This window comes from Myzus persicae, unplaced genomic scaffold, assembly GCF_001856785.1.
Source record: "Myzus persicae strain clone G006 unplaced genomic scaffold, MPER_G0061.0, whole genome shotgun sequence".
Lineage (NCBI taxonomy): Eukaryota > Metazoa > Arthropoda > Insecta > Hemiptera > Aphididae > Myzus > Myzus persicae.
Genome location: NW_019102864.1, coordinates 194,415 through 206,328, shown reverse-complemented (window position 1 = coordinate 206,328; position 11,914 = coordinate 194,415). Strand labels below are relative to the sequence as shown.

Sequence of the window (11,914 nt, the reverse complement as noted above, 5' to 3'; positions counted from 1 at the left end):
TAAAAGAAATTAAGAATAAAAATTGTGTTTATGTTTAATACAAATTAAATAATTATCAAAAATATATTTATTAGTCATCAATCATAATTTATTATATTACATTTTCCTCAAATAATGAATTAAGAATAAAAATAGATATAATGTTTATGTTTAGTACAAATATAATAGTTTTAACTTATTCCAAATAAAAATTGAATTGAATTATAAACATAAAAACCTACCTATTTTTTTTATAACTATATAGAATTAAAAAAAAAAAAAAAAAAAAAAAATAAAAAAAACAAATATTAGACCTATTTTAATATTTGGAGGAAAATGGAATCCAACCTTATTTTTTTTTTTTTTTTGAGGAAAATGGACAGTGGCGGAATTGAGGAAACCGGTGTCTCATTTTTGGAATAAAATAGACCCACTTTAAAAAAACGGATCTCTGTTATCGTGAATAAGATAAGATATCAAAATATTTAATAAAATAACATACGTAGGTACAGTAAGGGATAGTATTTTGGTCTTCATATAATGGGTAGGTAACTAATATTATGTTAGTAAAAATGTTCTGCGTCTCACGAAAAGACGCAAGCCGCGGTTTTGGCCACCCTATGGTATAGAGTGGTATATTATAGCAACAATGTAGGTACATGCCACATGGTATACCTACACAATATTCATGTCAATAACAATAAACGATAGTTTTTTATGTATATTTTGCACAATTCTTAAGACTGCCTCATTTCATACCATCATAATATATACTACCTACTTACACACATAACAATAATAATAATATAAAATGTATATTTTACGAATAAACGTCACGACATTTGTGAGCACTTAACCTATTATAATACCTGTGCGTCACAATATCATTATTAGGTACTATAATCTTCAGGACACGTGCGCGAAATGGCAACACGGACTTTAATCTGCGTTTACTATAGGTACTATAGGTAATAATTTGCTATTTGTGTGCATCATAACAATATAATAATATAATGTACCATCATGTACGACGATGACAGGTACCCATTATAAAGTTATAAGCACTAATAATCGTAAATAATTATTATACATCATTGCCATTGCGCGGTGGTACCATCCAGTACCAATAATTATTGAATTACGCTTGTTATTCGCGCAAAAAATAGTTCATTTTACCGAATGCTATAATGTTGCCCGATCCCTGATTTATATTACAAATATATAATTTTATAATAAGTATGAGATGTGTTTAGGTAGATATACATATCGTAGCAAGTATAATATAATATACAATAAAATGTAATTGTATCTGTATAAATATATATATATATATGTACTATGTAGGTTGCAACCAATTATACCATGATCAAATACCGTAAACGTAATCGGTACACATTATATTAATATAGGTTCAGGCAGGTTGAATTAATTATATAGGCGAATTTTGAATACTGTTACATCTATATATTATATGACGATAGAATAGGTATATAACAATATTACACACGCACAATCGCTTTTATAGAACGAATGTAATCCTATATTGGCTATATTATACATTTATACGTTGTATTGTTATTAATAATATATGTCTAACTTATTATTATTGTAATAATTTATAACCAATTTTGAATTTATGTGTATAATATATTATTTATTAGTTATTACTTTAGTCTATTTACCTACTATCTATATATACCTATATATGTATGTATGATGATAAATTATGACTCGACGGATAAAACTTTAAATGGCACACATATTTTAATAGTACCAGCTAAAGGCTACAGCTATATAATTTGAAAATATTAGGATTCGTAAGAATTCAATATCATATTATAATTTATAATACAGAGTGATATCTAAACCTGTATATGTTGCAACGAAAATGAACGTTATGGATAATTTATAATAGTGTATAAGGTTTAAAGTACTTTTCATATAATATACTGACCGTATCAATATCAGATCAATGACAACATGTCCAATGTCAATTCAGTCCAGTCCACGACTGAAATGATGCTCCAGGTTTTTAACGATCTCTGGACTAATCGCCCGAAATGCTCAGAAAGTCGTGATCAAAAGAGTTCACAGGCGCAGACGATTTATGTGCCCAATCCTCTTAAGTATATTAAAGTAGGTTTGAAGGTACTAACACCATGATTCATAGTGACCACCACAAGCATGTGAGACTTGGTACATTTTATATAATTTATAGTAACAATTATATTATTAATCAAAATATGATCACTTTAATAGTTTTATCATTAAAAATGTTTGAAAACTTTCAAAATGTTTGTTTAAAAAGCATCCATACATTTCATACCATCTATAAAAGATATAGAGGATTCATGGGATACAAATGCATACCGCTTGCACCCTTTAAATTACACTCCTGAATAAGGAGTAATTAAACTAATTATTGATTTTATTTTAATCATTTAAATGCTTTGAAATTTTGATGGATAATCAATAAAATATTGTAAAAGAATGTACAATTTACAAACTTATCAAAAATAATTATGACAAAATCAAAATTAAATATTACATTGTTTTAACTAATATAAATTACAACAATTGTTGTAAATGCATTAAAACGCCTAACTATTAATAATATTAAATTATATAATACAAAATATTAAAACCTATAATTAAAATGGCATTAAAAAAAATGTAATGCATATAGAATTTTCACAACAGTAACAGATGTAAAAATGTAAACTATAGTAATTAATACATTAGTAAGTTATGTACAAACATTAATTAGTTTGAAAATACTAAATGGTTGTATGAATGACACATTGATAAAAAATAAATACAATTTTATGTTGAAAGTTCTTTAGTATTAGATAATCAATAGAACTATTTTAATTATAGTTTAGTCTTGGTAAATTTTTCACAATTTTTTTTAATCCAGGGATGTCCAATGACATCAGTTAGTGATAATCTAGACTTTGGAACTTTAAGCAAAAGCTTTGAAATTAAATGTCTAGAGCCCTCACTCATATGAGGTTTGAAACCATACATCACAGCACGAATTTTTCTAAAAGTCTCTGCCTGTTCTGAGCTCTCAAAAGGTGGGGCACCACATAAAAATTCATAACATAGCACTCCTAAGCACCAATTATCAACATATTCGTTATATGTTTGAGAGTCAACCATCTCAGGTGGTAAATAATCAATAGTGCCACACATGGTGTTTCGACTTTTGGATGGTGCATGGACAGACCATCCAAAATCTGCCAACTTAATAACATGGTGACTAAACAATAGAAGATTTTCTGGTTTTATATCCCTGTGAATAACACTTTGTGAATGGCAATACCTTAAAGCTTCAGCTACTTGTCTTAAATAGTATGCAGCTGTTGGTTCATCAAAACGTTTATGTGGCTGAGCGTTCAATACTTTAAATAATTCACCTTCTTGGGCAAATTCTAAAATTAAATATATTTTCTTTTCGTCCCAAAAATAAGTCAACAATTTTAAAATGTTGGGATGACTAAGATGTGTTTGAATTTCAATTTCTCGTCGCACTTGATGTTCCATGTGATCTTTTACTAATTCTGATTTAAACATCATTTTTAAAGCAACCATATATTCGGTATTTTTTTCCCTTGCAAGATACACACGACCAAATTTTCCACGACCAAGAGGTGTTCCAATTTCAAAATCACTTATTTTCCACTGAGGACTTGAAAGTCGTTTGGAATAAATGTCTTTCATTGTTTTTTCTATGTGTTGAACAACTTCATTTTTGAATCCGTTTTCATGTTTTTCTTCAATCACAGCCATTTTAAGAATATAATTGAAGATTTACAAAAATACAAACTGAAACAATAAAAAAAAACTGTTAAAATCCGTGAATAAGTATACTATAATTTATATCTAAGCAGCCATACAGTGTTAAGTCAAAACACAATGGTAATTTATTACAAACAATAATATTATTATGTTTTAAGGGGGTTGGAAAATAGCAGGTTGTAAGGAGTCAACATAGGCAGTCCATATTACACATACATTTGAACCTTATCATTGTGTGACAAGTAAATGGACATTAGTGTGAACATTACTATATCCATGTAATGTAATGTTATAATATTTAATTATTCTGATAATAATATAAAATAAATATACAAATGCATAAACTTCCAGAGCCTTTGTAATAGGGTATTTACAAAAGTAAAAAATAATTATAAATGTATACCTAAACATAATATTTGTTTGTAAAATAAGATAGTATCAATTACTCAGCACCATTTATAAATTATTAATATACAAATAAAAAAATTTGTAATGAAACGTTTACCTACAATAATTAGTATTTTAATTTGGTTATACTATGGTAAAATATACTATGGTGACTAAAAGTAAACATGAAGAAATTAATCTAGACTTTGTTCTAGTTAATACCTTTGAATAGGTACAATTAAACACAAGTTAATGGTAATTTATTTCAGTCTCATTGAGAACAGCAGCACAAATCCCCTACCACAAAGGGGGAGGGGGGATATGCACCATATAAATAATTTCTCGGTTAGTATGTCTGTACATGGGGGTCGGTGAATTCGAGTAGCCTAGCCAGTGGAGGTTATAATATACAATATTATAATATTATACTTATAGAACTATATGACGAATGTAATAATGTATGTTTTGAACCCATTACGCAGTACCTAGACATGTTTGGTCTACTAAATAGACATGTTTAGAATAAATTGTAGATAATTAATGGTGGTAGTCAATATCTAGGATTTCCCCCAGTAAAATAAATTAACTTTGCCACTGGATTGAGTGTTATTTTATTAACAGTGAATGTAAAACATAAGTTTCACCGTGTATTTTTACTGGACATAAAAAAAAACCAAACACCATTTTATATACAATTACATATTCAAATAGAAGTAAGAAGGTAGGAAAATTGTATCCATTATCAACAGAAGCATTCCTGGCTAAACGCAGACATTCACTAAAGTTCCAGTTTCTAAAGTAACATCCTATCTTTGAAAATCAACTTACCAACACTCCTGTTTTTAAACAGTTTTAAATGTTTGACATTATACAATTCCGTTACCAACCACAAACTATATGTTATAAAATATTAAAATTCACCCGTGAGGCGTTTTATGTCCATTGCCAATGCGGACACTTCCTTCACCTTTTAAATTTAAAAAAACAACTAACACTGTACATAAAATTAAAATTTTTTTTTTTTTGAACCCTGATTCGTGGTTCTTGTGTACGTTTTCATCATTAAATACTAATAAAATTATTTAAAGCAATGGCTATTTACCTGTCCAATGTGAGAGACAAAGTGAAACAAACAAAATTTCAAGTCGCCTTTTAGACAGATTGACTGTTTTTTATTAACTGAGGTTCAAATGTTCAATTTTTCGCAGACCTATGAGTTAAATAGACGATGATAAAATAAATTTACTTTGGCAAATTGTCATGTAATATGAAAATAATAAATATTGAATTACTGAATTATGAAATAGGATCATGCTATGATAGCAAAATAATAAATACTGTAACTTGTAAGCCGTTATGGAATTTGAATGGTAAATTAAACCCAGGAGTCGATAGTTATTTATCTACATCGTGATAAGACTTAATGTTTTCCAAAGAGAATAAAGAAGTGGTATTTGGCCATGGTCCGTACCACCACCACGATTTAAGATACTATCTTAAATCGTGACCACCACAGAACAATATTCGCAAAAAAACATTATTATCGAGGCCGTTATCGTGACTGATAATGGTTATCTCACCACCACACGGAGTGCTGCCGCGGCTGTCGCGTATTTATTTCTACGTCAAATGCATAGAAAATATATACAAATGTTACTGATACTCGACTACGTTCCGCGCGTGTCGCAACGTTTCACTAGATAACGGACGTATCAATACCACCGCACTGATGTTATCAATAGCACCGTGTCCGTTCCGTAATGTCGCGAAACGTTTACGTGATTCGGTAGAACGACCCGTGACATATTCGGTGAATGGAGATTGTAGAATCGTTCACTGAACTGATCTAGTGATTTGTTCATTTCAACTCTTTCGTTTGTAAACGACACGTATCTAATGGACGATGAATTATTTGATTCACTGGAATCATTCGGCAGTGAGCCAGCCGAACTTAAACTCGGCTCGACGTTTTCGGGAAAAGGTCCTGGATTCCATACGTTACGATGTAAGTACATTTTTATAAATATTAAATTGTTTACCTTCAACAATATTGACTAATAGGTAACTATTTCCTACCAACACTTTACGTGCGATTAATTATGATTCCGTTAGCCTGAATCGAATCTATTTGGTCCCAGACTCAAATACACTTGTAGTATGCTTAAAATATTACATCTGCAGCTAAGACAAGTAAAAGTTTTCCTACAAAAAAATTAGATAGGTCTGGAAGTCATTATATATACAATATACTGAATGCGTATGGATCAGATTATAATGAATATCCACTGTTGCGTGCACTACAGTGTTCATGATTTTGAAAGTAATTATTTTATAATAATTCATAGATATAAACACTGATCAAAAACAAGTTCCTAAAATGTATATATTATTACGTCTGGGCATTTTTTATTTTTTATTAATTTTTAAAATGTATAAACCCATCTCACAATACTCAAATAAATCATTTTCAGATGATTTTAAACCTGCAAGTGTAGATATAAACAAACCAGCTAGTGTTGATATAAGTTCTGCAAATCGTGAAGTCACAGTTTCATTACCCAACTTTGATGGTGCTGGTGCAGCACAAACAGTGTATAAAGGGTCTCACAAGGATTACACAAAAGAATGTGTTCTCATTATAGACCATACGACTGGAGAAATAACATTAGAAAAACTCACCACTAATGTACAACTCAAATCAACTAGGTAAATATTGACTATAATTTATTTAAGTTTAAATAATTATTGATTTGTAATATGTATAAACAATTTTCAGAAATGCGGTTGAGAAACCACAAAAACCTATAGTACAGATAAATCCAGTTTTATCAGAAAAAAATAGGACAGCTACTGTAGATAAACGATTGAAAGGCAAAATACAACAAAAAAAACAAGTTAAAAAATCTCCCAAAAAAGCTTCTCAGTCACCCAAAGTGGCAAATTTGTCACCACCAAATAATGCTCAACATATGAATAAATCGCCGCAATTTTTCATGTAACTATGATGCATATGAGTATAATAATAACTAAAATAACATTTTTTACATTATTATATAGTTTTTATGATTGATAAAAAAATGTTATTATTCTTATATAAAGTTGAATTTCTTTTATTAAAGGTCGGAATCTCCAATGTCTTCCAGTCTTCCATTATTAAATGATGATGATTGCTCAATGACTGGGTTTGATTCCCAAGCACATCCCAGTTTTTCGTTATCTGATATCAAAACGGACATAAAGACCGACATTAAAACAGAAGTAAGTTTTCATTTAAAATTTTTCTAACTGATGATTATATTAAAAAAATACTATAAATATGTATAAAAAAATTATTATGAAATAGTTTCACCATTTTTTACAACTTTTTACTTTTAAATCCTTAAAGTAATCATTAAAAGTGTTAGTGCACTGATTGGTTTACACATTGGTTTTCTATCTAACCCATGTGAAACAGATATTTTGTTAATATTAGAGTGAATTATCCTATTATCAAACTTAATGTTAGGAACATTATTTTTTTAAAGATATTTAATTTGTAATGCAAGTTATTAGAATGTAAAATATTGCAATTGTAAAATGCTCACGTGTCAGTATATCATAGACAAATTGAAATATTATAAAAAGGTCAACATACAAACCCAAATAATTTTCTTAACTTAAAATTTGGTAATAAACCAGTTCACTTAAATATTAAAGCTAGCATCACAAGATTGGCCTTACTGAACAAAAATGTGTCAAGTGGCGTAAGAATCAAAGAGAGAAAACAAATAGTGTCCTTACTTCTTCGTTATCTATGTTGTTCAAATAATACTCAATTGCTTTACATTTTTTTAGTATTTATAAAATTTTAAATATTTTTTTATTAGATACGCACCACTGGTTTTCATGAGTAAATTTTTTATCTCATGTTTAAATATGACATGTAAAAATGCAAAATTGCAATGTTATGTTTTTATCACAAAAATTAACTAATTTTAAATAGCCACGGTAAGTAAATCTAAACTGCCGTTAGAAATTAGAAAATCTTTTGGACACCAATTGGTAATTGGTATTTATTGGGCCTTAAGTATTTTAGTGAATTTTTAATTACTAAACAAGTATTGTTTTTAAGCGGTGTTGATGTTCTATTCTGTTAAGTGCCAGCTATTAAAGTTATCTTTACCAAAAGCATGGTAAAAAATCAATGAAACACTTGTTGTATTTGTTTGCTTAATTTATATTTTGTCTTATATGCATAGTTTACTATATTTTTTTGACAATTTAAATCGTGTAAAGCGTAGCTATTTAAAAATAAGATTTCTGTATTAATTATATATTACTTTTAATAATTTATTATACTATTAAATGATGATCCACTTTTATACACTAGTTATAAGTAACTAGGATTTTTGGATACTGCTAATGTCTTCTATTTTTTAAAGCAATGCTAAAAGTAATAAAATGCCAAGGCTTTTTAGGGGATCTGCCACTTTTATCTTCAATTTTGAAAGTAAATGAAATTCACAAGATGTTAAATCAAGTGAATCTGGGAAGGAGGTTTTTACCACTGAGATACAAACATTGTCTTAAAATTCTAGGATGTCCTGTATATTTGACATATTCCTTCTCCCACCTCTACCTAAACCTTATATACTGCTCTTTAACTCTGTATATGACTTGGTATCATTCCTATTCATTTCAGTCAACATTTTATAACATTTGTCAAAGCCTATTAATTAACATGGAATTTGTTATTTTAAATTAAAATTTTTATCTTTGATATGAGTCTGGAATATTATGCTATGGTGTCCAATTCAAAAAATTATTACTACACCAAAACTAGCCACACAATGCTTCGAGTTCTTTTCAACCAATAATCCCATTTTTAATATAGCAACACTTGGTATATTAAGTGTAATATAAATATTTATATTTTTTTTTTGTTTAGCTAATAAATTTGTTTTTCTATTAGGATTTTTTGATCATCAACATTTTTACATGACATTTATTTATGGAACTTATACATTTTCTTAAGATTTACAAAAATAACATTTTGTCTAAAAGACATGGCATAAAATATATTTTTGTTTTTATACTGTGTTCTATCCACAATAAATAGACAAAACTATATATAATCTAGATATTTATATATATATATAATTTTCTTTATTAAACATCTTTTTTACAACAAAATTTAAACAACTCTTATACATTTTACAAAGTTATATTTTAATATATATTTATTTAAACGAATTTGTAGCTGTTTACTTTTTAGGTACTTGAAATTAAATATTAAATTACTTATATAGCTAATAAGTTTTCAAAATATTTAATAACTATTTTTTATGAATTAGATTAGATTAGATACATAGAACAAAATTTAAGTATTGAAATATATTTTATAAAATTTTTGTTTTGTATCATAATATAATATTGAACATTATGTTACTAATTAATTATTTTTAATTTTACAGTCCTATGATGATTTGGTCCCTGCAGCTAGAAGTTTAGAACTTAGCGAATCATCTAGTGATTCTGGATCAAGTAGTTCATCAGATAGTGATAGTGATGATTCAACAACACCTCCTCCTCCTCCTGTTTCTCAAAAAACTGTAGAAAAACACCCTTCACCAATTTTTAATTCGCCAAACACTAATGGTATTTAAATTCATTTAAAGTTTGTTTAAAATTTTTATGTAAACATGTATCCTTTATTTTAGGCTTTAAAGGTCGTCTAGTAGATCCAGGACGTATTTTAGATGAAGATCTTCAACTTTCCGAAACGGATTCAGACTGACTGCCATTTTGCGGCGATTTAATAAAATACCAAATACCCCAAATCGAAGCCGTTCAGTCGTGCGTCAACAATAAAAAAAATTCTTATGATTATGTATTTTTAAACCTACTTAAATCTCTTTTGATTAAAAATAAAAATAATTACAAAAATGTACTTTATTTTGAGTAAGGCAAACAAATCAACAAGAATAACTTGTATATAAATTACAAAAAAAGTTTTATTCGGCTAACAGAGTAAGTTTACTAAAGAGTTTGCATACATTAAAGGTTTCACAGGTGGATGAGATACAGCTGTGTATGTTGTAAACTTTGGCTTAAGGCATTGTCCCTCGAGTGTGATGAATGCTCCTTTGTTACCCATTGTATCACAATAATTTGGAGCAGAAAACACAGTAATACACTTGGAATCGTGTGCTTCTTCGTATCCGTTAGCTTTGACCTCGTGGCTACGGATAATATAATCTAAGTTGTTGAGTTCAACAAATGTTTTGGTAACATCTGGTCCAAATTGTACTCCAACACCGCGTTTACTCGGAGAACGACCTGGAGCATCTTGAGGATCTGACCACAACATGTCACACATCAAACCTTCTTCTGGTGGTTGCCTATTTCGGTAAATATTTTCAATATCCTTTAGTGTAACATTATCCTTGGAAAACAATCCGCCGTGCATAACTAGAACACGTCTGTTGATGCAGTGGGCAAGAGGAAGCCAGTTGTAAACCTCTGTAAAAAGGTTAGCCATTTCAACTGAATATTTAGACTTTACCTCGCCTTCAAATCCATACATTCTATTCATGGTAACACTTTCATGGTTACCACGAGACATAAAGAATTTGTCAGGAAAGAGGAGTTTGAATCCAAACAACGTGAAAATACATTCAACCGAAAACGATCCTCGGTCGACAAAATCTCCATTAAATAAATAAGGATTTGTATCTGATGGTAAACCATTCAATTCAAATATGTTCAACAGATCGTAGTACTGGCCATGAATATCGCCACATACAGTAAATTTCTCATCAGCCTTAATATTTATGTGAACAAGAGTTGGTTGTTTTTCTAAATATTTTTTAACATCCAACAGTATCTTGTAAGCGTGTTTTTTATGCAACTTACCCTGTTCCCGGTAAGTCTTAATGAGTTCTTTCATGAACTCGAGAGTGACTTTACCGTCACTTAAACTCGGTCCGCTATAATCATTTTCGATATTCATCGATTCAATGTCTATTTGTTCGGAAACGCTTTTGGTGTCTTCAACGGATATGGCTTTTTCAAAGGCCAACCGTTTGACGAGTTTGTTACATTCGGTGTACTTGCCTTTGGCGTCCTTGTCGTTGGGCAACGCCTTCACGACAACCTCGTAGTCTTTTAGCGCTTCCTTAAACTTACCGAGCGACATATACGCCGTTGCACGGCGATAGTATCCCTTCAAGTATTTGGGATCTAGCTGTATGGCTTTGGTCGCGTCGGCCAAGGCGTAACCGTATGCTTCGGTTTTGGAATGAGCGAAGCTACGGTTTGCGTAGTACGCGGCGAAATTGTGAGGTTTCGTCGACGAACTTTCGCACATCGCAATTGCTTTGGAATAGAAGTCGATGGCATCTGCATAACGTTTGGCAGAGAAATGAACATTCGCTTCTTCTTTCATCCGCTCGGCATGGGTGATGTCCGCTTCGCGATAATCCAACTTGCATTCGCCGTTCATTTCGGTAAATTTTATAAAACAAACAACAAAACTAAAAGGAACAAATTAATAATTCAAACACACAAATTCGGGTTGAAAAAAAATTTTCAAACAAATATTATTTATTACTCGGTAACTTAAATGCGAAAAATTGGTAATTTTAAGCGAGAATAAAATTGTATTTTGTTTATTTATTAATAAAAAAAAAATTACAGTGTGTTCGTGATAAACACGTGATATATACTTATCAAAATATTAACTTCATAATGGATAAATTAAATAACG

General features: G+C 29.6%; 3 protein-coding genes across 3 annotated transcripts; 1 reads left to right on the top strand and 2 right to left on the bottom strand.

The window, feature by feature from the left end:
- Window positions 1-2,801: 2,801 nt before the first annotated feature.
- On the bottom strand, window positions 2,802-5,647 carry LOC111033306 (aurora kinase C-like). The gene is made up of 2 exons (XM_022313986.1): window positions 5,270-5,647; window positions 2,802-3,807 (listed from the first exon to the last, which is right to left on the bottom strand). The coding sequence occupies exon 2, from the start codon at window positions 3,769-3,771 to the stop codon at window positions 2,851-2,853; it is 921 nt and encodes a 306-aa protein (XP_022169678.1). The 5' UTR covers window positions 3,772-3,807; window positions 5,270-5,647; the 3' UTR covers window positions 2,802-2,850.
- Window positions 5,648-5,876: 229 nt separating this feature from the next.
- LOC111033305 (ELL-associated factor 2) lies at window positions 5,877-10,096 on the top strand. Its single transcript, XM_022313985.1, has 6 exons — window positions 5,877-6,172; window positions 6,639-6,873; window positions 6,944-7,162; window positions 7,287-7,425; window positions 9,621-9,804; window positions 9,867-10,096. Exons 1-6 carry the CDS (start codon window positions 6,064-6,066, stop codon window positions 9,941-9,943), a joined length of 963 nt encoding a protein of 320 aa, XP_022169677.1. The 5' UTR covers window positions 5,877-6,063; the 3' UTR covers window positions 9,944-10,096.
- LOC111033302 (serine/threonine-protein phosphatase 5) lies at window positions 10,084-11,801 on the bottom strand. The gene has a single exon (XM_022313983.1). The coding sequence runs from the start codon at window positions 11,648-11,650 to the stop codon at window positions 10,169-10,171; it is 1,482 nt and encodes a 493-aa protein (XP_022169675.1). The 5' UTR covers window positions 11,651-11,801; the 3' UTR covers window positions 10,084-10,168.
- Between the last annotated feature and the right edge of the window lie 113 nt (window positions 11,802-11,914).

What these genes read in the sequence shown, in the direction of transcription:
- LOC111033306 (XM_022313986.1), bottom strand. Translation starts at nt 3,771, where the DNA reads ATGGCTGTGATTGAAGAAAAACATGAAAACGGATTCAAAAATGAAGTT.
- LOC111033305 (XM_022313985.1), top strand. Translation starts at nt 6,064, where the DNA reads ATGGACGATGAATTATTTGATTCACTGGAATCATTCGGCAGTGAGCCA. An exon ending in TGGATTCCATACGTTACGAT is followed by an intron (nt 6,173 to 6,638) that starts GTAAGTACATTT and finishes AATCATTTTCAG; the next exon opens with ATGATTTTAAACCTGCAAGT. An exon ending in GTACAACTCAAATCAACTAG is followed by an intron (nt 6,874 to 6,943) that starts GTAAATATTGAC and finishes AACAATTTTCAG; the next exon opens with AAATGCGGTTGAGAAACCAC.
- LOC111033302 (XM_022313983.1), bottom strand. Translation starts at nt 11,650, where the DNA reads ATGAACGGCGAATGCAAGTTGGATTATCGCGAAGCGGACATCACCCAT.